General features: G+C 41.8%; 1 protein-coding gene across 1 annotated transcript; it reads left to right on the top strand.

Moving 5' to 3' along the window:
• Window positions 1–3,537: 3,537 nt before the first annotated feature.
• On the top strand, window positions 3,538–13,247 carry ovol1a (ovo-like zinc finger 1a). Its single transcript, XM_026162522.2, has 5 exons — window positions 3,538–4,076; window positions 10,649–10,890; window positions 11,046–11,231; window positions 11,634–11,778; window positions 11,969–13,247. The coding sequence occupies exons 1-5, from the start codon at window positions 3,977–3,979 to the stop codon at window positions 12,301–12,303; spliced, it is 1,008 nt and encodes a 335-aa protein (XP_026018307.1). The 5' UTR covers window positions 3,538–3,976; the 3' UTR covers window positions 12,304–13,247.
• Window positions 13,248–18,373: the final 5,126 nt, after the last annotated feature.

Here is an 18,373-nt window from a genome sequence, read left to right as displayed (position 1 = left end):
TGGGAAAAAACACAAAACATAAACAGGGTTGCCAGGTCAGTGGTTTTCCACTGCGTTGAGCCTTTAAAGTGTTTTCACAGGTTAATTGTTTTGTCCATTGGTTGTGAAAATCTATTTGGCATTAAACGTAGTAAATATTTGTTATCCATTAAAATTATCCTCAGATCATAACAATTTAAACGCCCATGATCTCAAATGACAACGTGCCGCCCACACACCCACACAGACAATGCAGTTACATGGCATTATAGCGTGTCTCCTGTTACAGCCAAATAAATACTTTGCGTACTAGTTGTCTTGAGAAGCATTTCTTTTGCTATTAGTCATGAGAAGAACAGACAGGTAAGACGTGAATCTCGCTGTACTGGAGTTTCCTGTTGTATTTAAAGGCAGCGTGGAGAGAAGAGACTCTTTACACCCCGAGAGGTCACCGCTGATGTCCCTAACCTTCACCCAGCACCTTCGTGATGTGTCATTTTGATTCTTTTTTAATTGTTTTGCCAAAGTTGTTGCAAAATTTTGGCAATCGGGGCACAAAACAAAGTTCCGACACACATCAAAAACTGGCTGTGGCAAGTTTGCTGTCACGTCTCTTTCATTACACAGAAACACAAATTATAACATCATTACATGAGGTCCTGGTGTTCAATATATTATGCAAATACATGTGAGTGATCTGATCAGGCCTGCACAGGAAGCCTTTTATAATGTCACAACCAGCCAGCACACCTGTGCAACCAAAGAGAAGAGTTGTTTAAAAGGGAGCTGCAAGCCTGCATCAGCTGATTAACAGTAAATGGAGAGGACAAAATAACAGAAATATAGGACCACACACTACATATTCCAGAGCATTTTTTAAAGGTTTGAATATCAAGACTGTTCACAGTAGAATTTACTGTTTATCCGCTCGGACTGCAAAATGTTTTTGCGTGTTTTAATAATAATAACTGTCTGGGCATCATTTTTATGATTGTCAGACAGGACGGACTACATGCTGCTCCCTCCATCAGTCATCGTGTCTTTGTTTTTCTCAGTGTGCGTGATGTCAGGAATGAGTTACTCAGTGTACAATGCCAATCATGTTTAATATCATCAAAAGTTTCCAAGACTCTGGCTACAAATCAACACTAGATGTTCACACTGGAGGGATATTCCGGTTTTCACAGCACTGCCTGGAAATGACTACATGGACACTTTAACACAAGTAAAAGCTCCATCATCCAAAGAAGAAGCCATATGTGAGCATGATCCAAAAATGCTGCCATCATCTCTGAAACAAAGCTTAGTAAAAAAGAAAAGAAAAGATTGAAGCAACTGTTCTGTGGTCAGATGGGTCAAAGTCTGAAATTCTTTTTGGAAGACCAGATTAAAGAGGAGACTGGCTGCTGGGCTTGTTTTCAGCACGTCCCAACAGGTTAATTCTGGTCATCTGGACGTAGCGTTTTCAATGGAAGAAACGTTTCGTCACTCATCCAAGTGACTGCTTCAGTCTCAGCTGGATGATTGAGTATGCATCAAGATGCTTTCAGCAACGTTTTCAACAGGCCTATCTCTGCTGGTACGTAGGCATGTCAGTGCCCACTGAATCAGTAACTTTCACATCTGGAAAGGCGCTGTTAATGCTGAAAGGTATCTATAGGTTTTACATGTCCTCATCCAGATTACATCTTTTTTAAGGAAGGCCTTGAATACTTCAACAAGACGGTACTAAACCACATACTGCATCTATTACAGCAGCATGGCTTCATAGTAGAAGAGTCCAGGTGGTGAACTGACCTGCCTGGTGTCCAGACCTTTCACCATTTAGAGTATCATGAAATGAAAAATATGACAACAAAGACTGTTAAACTCATCTATCAGACAAGACTGAGGCAAAATTCCTCCCCCGGCAGCTGCTCTCCTCAGTTCTCAGACCATCACAGGCTGTTATAAAAAAAGAGGGGATGCTACACAGCGGTAAACAAAACCCTGTCCCAGGTTTTTTGAGACTTTTACCTGTCATGAAATTCTAAACAAGGTAATATTTTCTCAGTCTAAACATTTGATATGTTTTCTGTGTCCTAGTGTCAACAATAAATTGCTGTGCTGTCCGCTTGGTACAGGCTGTTGACTCCATTTCCCAGTTACACCTAGCTACGGCGATAGCATCATTTACACAATATGTACACAGTTAATTGAAGGAAAACACTCAACAGCTGGTAGAGAGCTCTCTGTTCATACTGATCAACCGTACAGCAGTGAGGAAACCACAGAGGAAGACTAAAACAAACATCACAGCACACGAGTCTTTCTGATGCAACAGTACCGAGTCTTCCCAGCTGCAGTGTAGGTTTTCCTTTATTATGACACACTAGATGACATAAAAGGACTGACCTACACGGTCCTGTTTTTGTGAGTGTGTAATCTACACCTGGTCTGATGATACGTCTACAACAAGGAATAAACAGGAAAATATTGCATGTGAACAAAGCAAAGCATGGTGGCTTTTATTCAGATTCACAAATAACTTTGTCCTGCAAAATCTCAATTGCAGTTTGTTTTCCTTTGCTGGGCCTATCTGAATGAAGTCGGCACCTTCCTGGCAGCAGATCAATGCACATGGAGACCTATGACCTTCTAGAGTAATCAACTTAAACAGTAATGAATTGTGTAGCCAGTTTAGACATCTCGGAGACACTTGATAGACACAATGGTGAATTGGGGGGTGTGGGGGGGGGGGGGGTCTATTTCAGCTCCCTGACTCTGATCTAATCACTCAGGACACATTTAAAATAAACTGAAAACTTCACACACAGCTGAGCATCCTCAGAGATCAATCTGCAACATGCACACTCAAACTTGACTGTTGTTTTCACTTGTTACAGCAGATCCATGGTTATACCTCTCATAGGTTCACTTCGTTTCGCCTGAGATTCAGACGAATGTTCGTTTCTGTTTCAGTGATTCATGATAAACTGGTTTTTTGTCACGTCTCGAAACATTAAAATGTTCCTGACTGTGAAGATTTTTCATCTTTTAAGTACTCCGACAAAAAAAGATAGTAAGATGAGCATTAGACTCTCATATTTAGCAGATATTTGTCTATATGTTCTACAAATATCTGCTAAATAAGTGTGACTGTGACAGTGATAAAGAAATAACGAACTCCTCCATTAGTCTCTTTATTCTGACTGCTGTGTTTGTGCATCTGCACAGTTAAACTGTGCCTCTGTCTCTTTGTGTCTACAGTTTCTTGTATAACTGCCCTTCACTCCTTCACACACACACTTCCACACACACTCTCAATCTTTCACTCTTTCTTCTCGTCATTTTCACCGTTCCCACACCTTAAAGCGGAATGGAGAAGAGGTGGAGAAAGAGAGGATAGGAAAGGCCGAGACAGAGAATAAAAGGAGGGGTAAACCGGTTCAGCAGGTAGAGGCCTAACCTAGGCTCTCTCCGGCTTGTTGTCACCGTTATTTCTCCCGCGCATGCGCGCTGCTGCCTGTTTCCTGCTTTTAAATGAGTACCTGTGCAGCTCTCTGACCCACCTCTATCGACACTTGTGTATGTGTGTGTGCGTGCGACCAGGAATATCTGCGTTTTTTTCTCCCTCCCAGCCCCGCTCCCTCACCTAGTGACGCCACACTCCCGTTATTTCAGGGCGCTGTGGGCGATATCTGTCTGTACCTGACCTGGTAGCTCACCTGAGCGGACTCACCTGTCCCGACGCCGAAAAGACTTTTGTTTAGAGCTCGAAAACAAATCTGGTAGAGAGGAAAGGTGTGCTGGAAGGAGGTGAAAAAGCGGGACGAGGCTTGCGAAACGAGAAGAAAGGTGCGAAGAGGAGGAAGAAGGAGAAGAGGGGACCGACCTTCCAGTTTTTCCTCTCGGTTTCCTGCTTTTTTTTTTGGTCACTTTTAACGTGACTTTACGTCGCCACAGCGGCTTTCCCTGCACATCGCTTTCTCTCAAAGGGACTTTGTGTTGACTGAGCATGCCGAGGGCCTTTCTGGTTAAAAAGGCGAACGTTTCGCCGGGAAAGCGGAACTGGAGTGAACTCCCCGATCATGAACGAGGGGACGTCTACATCCCAGGTGAGTCCACTGCCGTGATGAGCCATTTTTGTTGTTGTTTAAAAAGCAAAAGAAATGTTGGCGATAGCGTGTACGGGCTCGTTTTCGGGCGCCTTTACGCACGGATTTGTGGATTTTTGTTATTTGTTTGTTTGTTTGTTTGCGCGGTTTGTAATCCAGCGGGTATACCGATGTGACAGGTGGCGGGGGAAGGGGTGTCCGGCGGTGATTGTAACGGGGCCACGGAATAACGGGAAACAGCAGCGGCCCGCCGTGCTCGGAGAAAGTAGTTCCTGTTTTGTGGGGTGTCAGAGCTGTGCTCTTCTTACTTTAGATAACCTTTTATGTTAAACTTATTTCATTTTAATGAAAATGTTAAAAACCATTCCTCGTTTTTCGTGTTTTTGATGATTCACATATAAACAATTTGAGCACAGTGTCACAAAAGCAAACAGTGACAGGACTAATGTGTTCTTACACCAACTCCAGTGTTGTGGCCTATAAGCGATCGCAAAGGCCCGGTGTTTGTTTTTTGTTTTTTCATATCGACCTTCAACCCCTGATTGTTCTTCCTTGTACAGCATAGCACCGGCCTGACTTATGAAGCACAAATAACGACCTATTAATCGGCTTCTGATTAGTCATTCAGCACAGTCCAATTAATAAACACTTGAATTCAAATCTCTTCATTTTCTTAGTTTTAAACGATGAGATGATGTTTTACACCTTTAATTTTTCGTTTGTTTGTTTTTTGTTTTTATTGTATCTACACGTGTTGGTCTTACTTTTTTTTTTTTTTTAAAGAAACTAAACACATCAGCTTTCCTGACCTGCACAATGATTTTCATACTTTTTCACTGAGCTGGGTGTCCAAGTTTGATTCTTTGAATGCGTCACTTTACATTTAAATGACACGTTGAGGTCCCAAATGACTCCTTCTGCCCCCTCCGCATCCCCCCAGTTTTCGTGAAAACAATCCCCATTGTTGCCATCGGCGGAGTTTTTATTGTAAGACCCCGCCGGTATCAGATAACAAGTAACGGACTACACCCTAAACGTCTCTCTCGCTCTCCTTTCTCTCTTTTCCCTCCCCCTCTTTCGTTCCCTCTCTCTCTCTCTGTCTCTCTCTCCCTGTGTGTGTGTGTGTCCTTTTTCTGTCCTCATCCCATCACCGTTAACTTTTAATCATTGACTTTTACATCCTCTTGGGATGTTTGCAACCGGAACACTTGGATGAACTGAACCAGGATACGCTTCAAACGGTTTTTACCCAAACAAGATCGATAAAAAGAAAAAAAGGAAAAGAGGAAAAACTCACGCTCACATAGGATGTAACCACCTAAATAAAAGCGCGCGGGCATTTTGGGTTTGATTCAGGCCTTATGTGAAGCTTTCGTGAGAAGAGCAAACATGATTTCTCTCTGCAGTTATTTCCACCTTCCCCTTCCCCACTCACACACAAAAGGAATCTGTCGTGTAATGTCTTTATTCAGGTTATTTCTCAACATCCACGAGCCAAAGAAACGTCGCAGAAAGTTTCAGCAACTAGTTTTCCAGGAAAAACCTTAAGATGAAACCTGAACGTCAGTGCGTAATTGTGCCGCGTACTGTTAACGCTTTGCCAAGCCCAGCAACGGTCTCAGCTAAATCTTCTGGTATGTGCCGTTACTTGATGTACCTGCCCGGCGTGTATGAGAGACGCACGCACAAAAACCTAATAACAAGCTGACACACTCAGATGTGATAATTGTCTTCAGTAATCTGCGTGTTGAATAATTCTGTGACACGCCACATGCCATGGCTTTGGACACTTTTGTGTGTGTGTGTGTGTGTGTGTGTGCGCGCGCGCGCGCGCGCGCAAGGGTTTATTTTTATCCACAAACATGTGCCGGGGCCTGTTTCTGATGGGTCATCAGTCTGAAATCAACCTTTGTTTCGAGTCTGTATCATCCCTCCTCCATCTTCCAGACACACATTGAACCGCTGCGTGTGAAAAAGGCAACAGAGAAAAAAACATCAGTATCCGCCATGAAACTCATCAAACCCATACAGCGTTGATTTCAAGTGCAGTAGACGAAACATCCCTTTTTTATTCAAATAAAAGTTGTAATTGAAAATATATCGAAAGGTCATTTAAGTGTTTTACATTTTGAAAGAAATTTAAAAAGTAAGAAAACTGAAGTAAAACTGAAAAAGAGGGGAAAAGAATGAAAAATGGAAATGAAAAAATCTTCTCCTACACGCCGCTTTTCTCTAATAATAATATTATTAATTATTAATTATTAATTATAATAAACCGTAAAAATTAGCTTATAGCATACTTAGTTTTTGAATAAGTCTATGTATCATTATGCCTTATTTTTCTGTTACACTCAGAGGTCACATATAATCTAATTATTACTTTCCAAATGTATATAACTTAGCTTTTATCTATAAAGCTAAATAATATTCTTCTTTTTGAGGTTATATTATAACACAAAAGTTTTGTTGTTGTCGTGTTGACTTCATTCTGTAGTTTTAGCAGACGTTAGTTTCACCTTTACACAGACGGGCTCATGTATGCACACACAAGAAAGATGTTGCGAAAAACGACTAAACGTGTTCCCAAGAATCTCAGAGCAGTCCAGGAGGAGCTGATGTCTTGTTTTGTTTGGGGGGTTTGTTGCATTGCACCAATAGTTTCCACTATCTGCTCAATGTCAAGGTTAATGTTTATTGGATGGAAGGAAATGTAACGGACCCTATGGACAGCCTGCTGCTGCAGGCAATACGCCTTAAGCAAACACACACACACACACACACACACACACACACACACACACACACACACACACACACACACCCTCTGTTTGATCAAGTTATCTACTGATTGTTGACTCTTTCTACCAGCTGAGCGATGTTAAATGAATAAAAGAAAAATATTACAGAGCATTTAAAGCAGCACCACTCCTCCTCCTTTACTTGCTCATGGAGTAGAAGCCTTGAGTTGTTTTAACCCTCCACGTTGCCCTTTAACTACCACACACACACACACACACACACACACACACACACACACACACACACACACACACACACACACACACACACACACACACACACACACACACACCTCATTCATTGGTCAGGGGGGCAGGAGAGGTGAACAAACAATACAAGATGAGATTAAATGTCCAGCCAGCAGCAATCACCACAGAAACTATCAGCACTCAGGAGTAATTAAGAAGGATTTGAAAACGTGGTAAAGAAGTACAGTGAAAATTTCTGATCATCTCGGCGGCTTTTAATCATAGGATTAGGCTCTCGGTGGCAGATAGCACACGTTTTGTGTCACACACCAGAAACAGGTTCAAAAAGTTTTAAACTGCAGATGAAACTAAATGTGGAGATCAAGTTCCTCATGGAGATAATTTGATTAACAGATTTGTTCATGAAATGTGAAATGCTAATGTTGAAGATGCGAGTCTTTCAGGCACTGAAGCGAGGATACAGTCATGGTACAGACATGTAGTGACTTAAAAACAAAAGATCTCTCATTTTAAAAGTCATAAAGTCTCTCTAAGAACTTTTATCATTAAACCTCATTTATAGGAAAATGATTGGCCAATAAGTTTGTTAATCATTACTGACTTTATAAGGATCTATAAGCAATAAACTCAGATCATTGCCACTTCTTTCTTTGAAATGTGAGGCTTCACTACCTTTGTAAATGATTGTAAATATAAACTCTTTAAACTTTTAAGAGTTTATTGTTCAATTTTTTTCAACAAGAGCATTTTTCAAAATGCTGTTTATACACCAAAAACATCAAAATAAGTCCATTAACCATTTCATTCACTGACAAAGTCGTGAATATTCCACAGCTGGATTGATCACTTGCTATAGACAGTGATTATGTCCAGCGACATTTCATTTTTTTCTTAAATTCCTCTAAGCCCTCAGTCACACAGGCTGGCAGATCAGCCTGACAGCCCTTTGGAACTACTGAATAATTAGTATTCCCACACTGGTTGCAAGTGGTTGCTGGGAAATAACTTGTTATCAACATCCTGGTCACCAGTTGGCCACAACCTGGCAACTAGAGTTCACCAAGGAAAAATTTGTATTCCCAAAGGTCTCTAGCAGCATGCCTGTAGTTTGCATGTAAGATGCCAACTTGTCTGCAAACACTTGCCAACTGCTCACAGAGTAGTAGTGAAACTATGAAGACTGTAACAAACTGGAAATGAAGAAAATTCTCTTCAAGTAAAAAAGTTCTGCCTTTGACACATGTTGGTAGCAAACAGAGGCCGCAGCATTTACTCTGAAGGTGACCACTCTTCGTTTCTAGCTTGCGCTGCACTTTTTCAAGTTTTACAGGTTTCTCGGCGTTAGTTGACAAGTGTTTCCAGACTAGTAGAGACTTGTTGGTCACCAAAGCAATCAAAGAGGTTGTTGGTGCAGCAACGTCTTTACGACTGATTTTTATCTGGCAAGAGCCAGTTACCTCCAGTAACCAGTCTCCTACCAGTCGGGGGATTGCCACAGTGACCTGTGGTTGCTGGGGATCACACGCCACCTGTCTCTAGGCCAGGGGTGGGGAATTCCAGGCCTCAAAAGCCGGTGTCCTGCAGGTTTTAGCTGTATCCTTGATCCAATACAGCTGATTTAAATGGCTAAATTACCTCCTCAACATGTCTTGAAGTTCTCCTTGAGGCCTGGTAATGAACTAATCGTTTGATTCAGGTGTGTTGACCCGGGGTGATATCTAAAACCTGCAGGACACCGGCCCTCGAGGTCTGGAGTTCCCCACTCCTGCTCTAGACATTTGTGACTGAGGGTTTAAAACACTAGAAAATGCTCAGTGAGGCATCTTACTGATGGTCTGATGTCCAATGTGTTTCACAAATGTTTCTTCTATAAATAAATCCGACTTTCAACTATGAGTTTCACCAAGTTGCCCTCTCATCTAACTGTCACCTTTCAATGCACATACTGAAATTCAGCTGTTTGTACAAATAACCTGCAGAGCTGGTTTTGAATACATGATTGGAGGAGTCTCTTCTTGTGTGGAATGATCTCAGTGTGTGCCTTAGCTTGATCTATTTTAATCAGAATCGTAGGGAGAGCAGGGAGGTTAGTACTACAGCACTGAATGCGTTTGTTTAACCAAATAATGGTCAAGTCTTTCACCGGGTTTATTTTGAGCCGTTGGCCTGTTTGAGCCGTCACTGTAAACCCAACCCGGAGACCCACAGAGGCTGGAAGAGTGATATGTCTTCACCAGTTGTGGCGTTGATGTTGCATAGAGCTGTCACTGTTTCTCTCAGCGTTCCGTTAATCCGGCTGCTTCACAGACTGGCTTTATGTCTTCTCTTCATATAGCTCACTTCATTTGCATTTACATTTGGGTTTTATCTGATTGAGGCCCGACGGCACATTCAACTGATTCGTTGTCTCGGCTGAGCTCAGCCACGCCTGCCTTTGAGTAACACACACCCCTGCACACCTGCACGCCTCTCTGTGTTTTACTGTCAGTTGAATGGCTTGTCTCTGGTTCTTTCAGTGACGTTTTGTTGTGTTTTGCACAAATCATACATGCAGTTGGTTCAGTGTATGCACACACACACTCACACACACCCCTGCGGAGGTGGATTGTTTGAGGAAGGTAAAAAGCTGGTGCTGCAAGACTGTCTGGTCAAACAAGTAATGGTAATCTCTGTGTGTGTGTGTGTGTGTGTGTGTGTGTGTGTGTGTGTGTGTGTGTGTGTGTGTGTGTGTGTGTGTGTGTGTGTGTGTGTGTGTGTGTGTGGTGAGGGTGCAGAAGTCGTACTAAACAATAGGAAAAAAACCTGTGCACACCCACACACACAAACACAAGTACACACTCCTATTTAGCTGTGGTTCTTTGCTAATTGTGCAAATATAAAGCAGTGCAAGCCGACCGCTTGTTGTGAAATTCTGTACATTGGATTGAATTTGTCCTCATACGTGACTCTCTCACCCTCTGACCCCTTTTAAAGACATTTCTTGTCTTTTTTAACCTTTAGTTAAGCTTATAAGTTGTGTTTTGCAACAGTGGTAGAAAAAAATAAAAATTTCAGATTAAGACTTTTTGGGTTATTGTCCATGCAAAAATGCATTTGCCTGTTTTTCTTTGTAACTTAGTAAAAGTTTAGTAGAAGCACACAATGTGAGCTTCTATGTGAGGTTTTATTTCGAATTATTAACATTTAAGAGACTTTCTGTATAAAAGAATAAAATATACAATCAAAGGCAAGTGGAATTAAATTTAACTGCTGTCTGTATGTCTTTAATAGGCTACAATTAATGTTAATGTAAGTAACATATCAATAATGAAATGACACAATAAAAGAGACAAAAGATAATCTGAGGAGAATTATGAAGCCAAGAAGAATCTGAAGTTTCTCCTCGGCTTTATTGCTAATTTCAGGTCAGTGCTGCTAAAAGGCCCCTGTAGTAATGTAACATCCATACACAGGGGATCATTTGGAAGCTGAATCACCGGATTTTTCCCTCAGGAAATTTTGGAGGTGTCAAAGAAGGAAATTCAGACATGACACTTCCTCTTTCTCTTTCTCTCCTCTCTGCAGTCTCCGTCTTTCCTCTGTCCATCCTGACGATGGAGGTGGAGGCCAGCCCCGCTGAGACAACTCAGATGACCACGCCCCTCTGCCTCACCAAACACTCTACCATTGACACACAAACTCACCCAGAACTGCCCTCCAGCACGGTGCTCGGCAGACCCCAGAGCCCGGCGGGTTTACCAGAGGGGAGATCAGAGATCAAGAGGAGGCCGCAGGCCAGCTCCACGTACTTCCGAGCCAAAATAAAGGTAAGAACTGAGAAGGACAGAGCACAGCACAACGTGTCAAAATATTTTTGATTGAGTTTACAAGGTAGAATTTTGTGTTACTGTACAAGGTCTTAGACTGATTTATTATTATTTATGGATGGCATTGTGAATCATGTCTTTCTTTCCCATCTCAGGTAACTACAGGCGAGTTACCCCCAGATCCAGCTCCCCTTGCTCTGGCTCTTCCTCTCATTCCCACTCCGCAACCATTAGCTGCACTTCCTCCTGCACCGACCCCACCCCCCCCAGAGCCGGTCCCAATGGTGACCAGATCCACGGGTCAAAGTCAAAGTGGGTCGATGGGAGCGTTCGTGTGCCAGGTTCGTTTCCCTTTTTTTTTTTTTTTTTTTTTTTTTTTTTTTTGTGCGTTATGATCGTAGAACCTGAAATACACATTTCAGCTTTATTACTTTTGTAAAACTAAATGATGTGTAGAAACACTGCCATCATAGCTGCCAAATGCAACCTAATTTTATCTCAAACACCCACTGCATTAAAAAACCCTATAAATTGTGTTATTATATATTAATTACATATATAAGATAAGACGTGGTTAGAGACGTGTTACATAGGTGCAGTTTGCACAGAATGCCTCACACAAAGATAAACACTGACTGTAAACTTGGCTAATGTTTGTCCACAAGAAAAACGAAAGGTGGCTGAAGGTCGGCGAAGTGTGGAAGTGCCCTGACCTGATTGTCGTGTTGTTGCTTCATTTACAGGTTTGCCAGAAGACTTTCCAGTACCAGCGGATGTTGAACAGACACATCAAGTGTCACAATGAGACAAAGAGACACCTGTGTAGCTTCTGCGGCAAAGGCTTCAACGACACCTTCGACCTCAAAAGACATGTGCGCACACATACAGGTAGCCACTCACTTTGTGTGTTTAGACCATAAAACAAGTGTACAAAACGTACACAATTAAAATTTTTAAAATGACCTAATAAGTGAATAATTTTTAAAAGTGCAAGTATATATTATATTATTTTTGGCATATTCAGACCTCCACACGTACACAGAGGTAACGGATGATGTTCCTTTCATTTTCCACACAGGCGTCCGTCCATACAAGTGCAACTTCTGCGACAAGGCCTTCACCCAGCGCTGCTCTCTGGAGTCCCACATGAAGAAGATCCACAGCGTCACCCTGAAGTACGCCTACAAGGAGCGACGCAACAAGCTGTACGTGTGCGAGGAGTGCGGCCACACGGCGGCAACTCAGGATGCGCTGCTCATCCATCTCCACTCACTTCACCCTGACAGCGCCCTGCTGAAGAGCAAGGCCGCGAGAAGAGTGGGAGAAAGAGACGGCGGGTCGGTCGGAGGATCCATTCCCGGTTCTCCGCAGGGAGCTGAAAGCGATGATACCACTGGATCGGCCGAGCAGTAAAGGGAGAAGATACAGAAGATACTCAGAAATTAACTCAGGGGGCATCGATGAAGGACTGTGTTGAGTGCAGAGGTGACTGTTTGAGCCAAGATGCATAGCCATGGGAGAAAGAAAGCTACTGATTGCACTGTATAGGTGTGCATATCTACGTGTGTGTGTGTGTGTGTGTGTGTGTGTGTGTGTGTGTGTGTGTGTGTGTGTGTGTGTGTGTGTGTGTTTGGATTTGGGCATCTACTGTAAATAACTCAGTGGAATAATGCATTAAAGAAGATTAAGTTTGACTTTTACAAAAAGCTGTTGGGGTACTCTACTTTGTCTTGAGTAAAGTGCTCGAGTAGCGCAACATCAGAACTTTTAAATATAGGAAACCGTGTTTTGGAGTTGCTGCAGATCAAACTTGTTGCAACACACACCGCTGGTACTCTCCTCTGCTGATCAGGAGTACTCACAAAAACACGGTGCCGTTTAGGTGGTCGTGTATCAGGCCTTTCCCATAGACTGTATAGCAAAGATGGACATGGCCCCCTTTTTTTTTTTTTTTTTTACTGTGTTCATAAAATGCTATGTTGAAGAATAATTGAAAGTGTTTACTAAGATCTCAGAAAAATGAGAAATGTTTTTTTGTGTTTTCATAGACTTCCGTGCATTCAGGCTTGTTTTGCAACCTGCCGGTCGTTTCAAAGACTGCAGGTGTCAGGGGTTTCACCAAATTCCAGCAACCTGATTTACGAGAAGACCGGTCCTAATGTTTTGGCTCATCTGTGCATTTACATGTGGCATTTTGATCTGCATGAGAATCGCTATCATAGATAGAATATTTTTACATATTTGTTTTCATGTGAATATTACCAGTGGGTTTATATGTACAGCAAGAAACTATGAAAATGTGCTTTTAAAAAAAACAAACAAACAAACATTTATCCATTAAAGGGACTAATATATTACGAGGATTTGTTTGGTCACAGTTTGTCCTTTACAGTAAGCCACACTGCAGATGCAAGCTAAACGAGGATTTGAGGTTAACTAAGTGACTTATAAGTAGCTGCCTGCTGGTACTGCCAAAGGAAGGGACTCCTGAGACAAAAGTACAGTTACATAGTAATGAGGTCCTTGAGGTGTCTGTGAGTTTGAAAGCAGTGCCCTTGAAAATGTTTAGTACAGGAAATATATGTAAAATATATTGAAAAGCAGCCGTGATGAAGTAAAAGTAAATAAAGTAAGAAAGTAAAGCATCTTTATTGGCCCTGAGGGGAAACCTGCCAGGGGCAAAAGGTATGTTGCTTTACATACAGAACACGAGGACAAAATAAGAAATTAAATCACGTTGTTAAAAACAGGAGCATACCTCACAAAAATATGTTACCACTATAGCCTACATAAATCCTTATCAGCATATGCAAAACTGTATGAAGACATGAGGGGACACTAAATCAGTCATAGCTACTTTTCTCAAATGAAAATATGAAGCTGGAAATGAGCACATTAGTGCCCATTTAAAAATCCTGCTCGGTCTAAAAAAAAAAAAAAAAAAAATCCTGCTCGGTCTAAATAAAATAAAACTGTTCTTCATGGTTTACATCCGTCAGGATTGAACATCATGGTAATTTAGCAGTTTTAATGATTCCTTTGAACTGCTCTTTTTCCAGGGCGGAAGGATTGTACATGTAATCTAATTACTCTAAAGGAACATGAATCGTGGGGAGAAGCTTGAACGCATTTTGGATTTTCTCCAATCCACACAAGGTCCAGAGTATAAATACAATCATTTAAATATTTAATAGATATAGTGCCGAATGTTCTACATTGTCTTTAAGTTTGACAAGGCCAAGGTGTGTTAACTCCTCTCCAATAATCATGTTTGACTACTACTGGTAGTTTCTCTTTGTCAGCTTTGTCAGCTGACTGACCAATGCTCATAACAATGGGAACGTCTAAAGAACCAAATGAGGATCTAAGAAGAAGAATTGTAGATTTACACACATTGGGAAAATCTCTTGTAGTCGTTTCTGAACAAATGCAGATTTAGAAATCATCAGTTCATTTTTCCGAGATCTGGAAGAAGAACAAAGTTTTATGTTCAGACGAGACAAATATGGAGCTCTTTGCCCTCGCTGAATAACAGGTATGTTTATAGGTATAAAGGTGAGGCTGTAAACCTAAGAACACTGTACCAGCTGTGAAGCATGGTGGTAGCATCATGATCTGGGGCTGTTTTGCTGCTAGTTGTACTGGTACATACATGGGTGAACCGTGGACACAGTTGGGTATTCCAACAGGACAATGATCCCAAACACAGATTAAAACTGGTTTTGGAATGGATAAATTTAAGCTAATATTAAGCCCGACCTCAACCCTACTGAAAATATGTGGACTTCACTTCAAAAGCTGGGTCTGTCCCAAGAAACTTATCAATTCTGCCAAGAAAAGTGATCAAATATCAAGTTAGTATTATGACAGAAGCTTCCCACATAGCAAGCAGGTCTGGCCCGGATCTGGTATCAAGCCGGCACTGCTGACTGACTTCTGGCATGATAAGACGTATGTCATCCAGATAAGGGTCAGGCCTGGCATAGATGGCACTGTCTATGTGATGGCAGCCACACCTAGCCCAATTGTGGTTTGGTGTATGTGGCCCAGGCTCATAGAAAACAGGTCTTGCCCAGATCTGGCATCAAGCTAGCACTTCTGACTGACCGGTGTCATGGCAGGGTGTATGTCAGCCAGATGTGGGCCAGGTCTGGCAATGATGGCACTATTTATGTTCCTATTTTCCTATTTTAGTTAGAAGACCCAAATGCCATGTTGCAATACTATACTGCTATGGTAGCCAACGTTTCAAATGCAGGTTTGACAGGTTTGTGAGTGTACACTTAATCCAAAACCTAGTGAGAGTTTGTTCAGGTTTACCAGTGGGTGGCTGTAGCTCAGGAGGTAGAACAGGTCACCTACTGATTGGAAGGTTAGTGGTTCGATTCCTGGCTCTTCCAGTCTGCATATCAAGAGTGTGAATATAGTTAGGAAGCACTCAGCTTAGAGAAAGTGTGGTGTGATTGGGTGAAGGTGGCATGTTGTATAGAGCACTTTGAGTAATCTGGGAGAGTAGAAAAGCGCTGTGTAAGATTCAGTCCATTCACTGTCTGAACAGAGTTTTGTTATGTTGCTTTTGCACTATTATGTTCTGGCACATGTTGTTATTACATGGCTTGATTAAGGTACACATTAGGCTGACACACATACTGCAAAGAATGACGGCCCTTTGGTGGCCCAGATCAGGTTTGCCAGAGGTAATCCACACACGGGCCAGCACAGGACTACCAGTGTGTCTGCAACTGGCCTTGTGCTGGCCCATGTGTGGGCCAAATCTGGCAAACCAGATCCGGACCATACCAATTTTGCTATGTGGGTTGATGATGGCTATCAAAAGCTTCTGGTTGACGCATAACTTGCTAAGGGACATTTAACCAGATATAAGTGGGGGTGTTTTGATCTGTGTCGATTAGAGAAAATTCAAAGCAGATTGCAACTTGCGCACCCAGTTCTTGTTTTTCAAAGTCATTTAATATGCTTTATGCTGTAAAATCATTCCACCCTGGAAAAAGAACAGTTCAAAGAAATCATTAAAAGCCCAAAATCACCACAAAGTTTGGGCCCATGATGATTGGATGTACATTTCTGACCACAGCTTTAGTTGCTATTACTGCTGCTGAGTTCTTGGTACAATTGACTGTTAAATCTTTAAGTCCATATTTCTACATAGGGCTGTGTGTTCAGTATCATTATATCCGCTCAAATATGAAGCAGTAAAGCCAATATTAAGTCTCATTGGTGGATTTTCTTGAGCTTCCTGTATAAATCCTCAAATAGCTTTATTATTCTGCCTTTCAGTCCACCCAGACCAACCCGTTCCAATACACCGCAAATGCTTCAGCAACAGCATTTCATTTCACACCACCGCCTTGTTTTGTTGCTGCTAGTCGCTAATTATGCTACCTTTCCCAAGTGTTTGGCTGTGTGTGTGCTAGAGAGAGGTAGAGGCTGTGGTTGGGAGGGTGAGGTCGGATTCCTGATCTCTGTCCGGTCTTGTTGGAGGATTCCAGGAGACTGCTTTCAGCCTCAGGATATGTGTAAAAAGACTCAGGTGACGACAAGATAACGGTCTTGAAAGTTAACTGAAACAGAAGTTTGAGAGTCATACAGTTGTTCACACCTTCCCTTTTCACACATTGTTAATGAATAATGTTCCACATAGCAGCACTATTGACATTTTCCTGTATCTATCTTTTTATGTGCTTTCTAAGACTGTTGAATTGTTTAGGTACATTAAAGTGTAAAGATATTTGTGTTGACCTGAAGATTAATGCTACTGACTTGTAGTAACTCCACATGGTTGACATTGTGGTTTTAGGAAATTTGTTTCTACCACTTCTGTTTGTATTGGTGTCAGAAGTTATTTGGGATGTAAAAAGAGCCTCTCAATGTTTGCCAGGCACTCTTCAAACATGAGTGTGAGCTTAGAGGTTAGTTTAGTTTAGCAAAGTTGAAATCTGTGCGAGGCTGAAAACCAGTCATAAATGGTTATGTCCTTTGAGCCAACAGGTGGAACTACATTAAAAACAATTACAAACAGATATTATTCAGCAGCGGAAATCACTACAAAGCCTCAGAAAGACTTCTAAAAACTATTGTCAGTGAAAACAGTTCAGTGCTGAATCCATTGATCTAAGTTAAATGTCCCTTTTAAGTATTCTTTTGGCTTTAAAGGCCACTACAGTCGATGATCTGCCTCCATTTCGCCCAATCCATAACATCCTCCTCTGTAACACCAAACTTTAACCTGCTGCTTGCGTCTTAACCTTTCCACCAGCTTCACTGTTACACCTGTCTCCCTCTCATTCAAACAAATGTATTAAGTCTTGCTTCTACTGACTTTCACTCCCCTTCTATCCAGTTTATACCTCCACCTCTCCAGCCTCTCTTCCACCTGCTCCCGACTCTCACTGCATGTCACAATGTACTCTGCAAACATCATCAGATGACACTCCTACCTCACCTGTCAGCCACTCCATCCCCACTGCAAGAAAGTAGTAATCCCACCCCCACCTTGAACCCATCTGTCTTGCTGTCCTCATGCATGTCCTGCACCACCCTCACATACTTCTCTGCCACTCCTGATTTCCTCATGCAGTGCCACAGTTCGTCTCTTGATACCCCATCATATGTTTTCTGTAAATCCACAAAGACACAGTGAAGCTCCTTCCAACCTTTTCTATACGTATCCATCAATACTTTCAAAGCAGGTATCACATCGGTGGTGCTCTTTCTCAGCATGAAGCCATACTGTTGCTCACTGATCGTCACTCGCTTCTTAGCCTTGCTTAACAACTCTTTCCCCCAGTTTCATGGTATGACTCATCAACTTTATCCTTCTGTAGTTAATACAGCTCGGCACATCACCCTGTGCTATAAAAATAGGTACCATTACACTTCTCATGCACTCTGTAGGTATTCTCTCATTCTCCAGAATTGTTGAACACTCTGGTTGAAAAGTCTCATAGACATCTTCATACATCTACCTCTTCAAAGGACAACAAAAACCAAGATGCTGAAACACTGCAGCATTCTCTGAAAACTGCTGTGGTCTAATTAATCAAAATCTGAAAATCTTTTCTGGGAATCATGACATCATCCCAGCTAAAGAAGAGACAGATCATGTGACCTGTTATCAGTGAACAATTCAAAAGCATCTCTGATGGTACGACAGTACATAAGTGCACCCGTCTGAAGTGCTGCACATTTTTGAGTATATGTGCTAACGTCTACACATCTTTTTCAAAGGAGAGCTTTACATATTTCAGTAAGACAACATCAAATTATTTGGCGTGTGATGTATGCTGGAAGGCTCTGTGGAAACATGCATCCACTGAATACATCTGGATAATTCTGAAACAAAGGAGTCCACAAACCATTTCAGACAGCTGGAGACCAGCAATTCTTTTTTCTTTTTCTTTTTAAATTAGTATCATATTTTTATAAAGGTAAAAAATGTCTCTGTGTTGCCTTTAGTTATTAA

The sequence above is a fragment of the Astatotilapia calliptera genome, chromosome 3 (assembly GCF_964374335.1).
Source record: "Astatotilapia calliptera chromosome 3, fAstCal68.1, whole genome shotgun sequence".
Taxonomy (NCBI): Eukaryota; Metazoa; Chordata; class Actinopteri; order Cichliformes; family Cichlidae; genus Astatotilapia; species Astatotilapia calliptera.
Note: the sequence above shows the minus strand (reverse complement) of the source record. Positions and strands in the feature narration are given on the sequence as shown.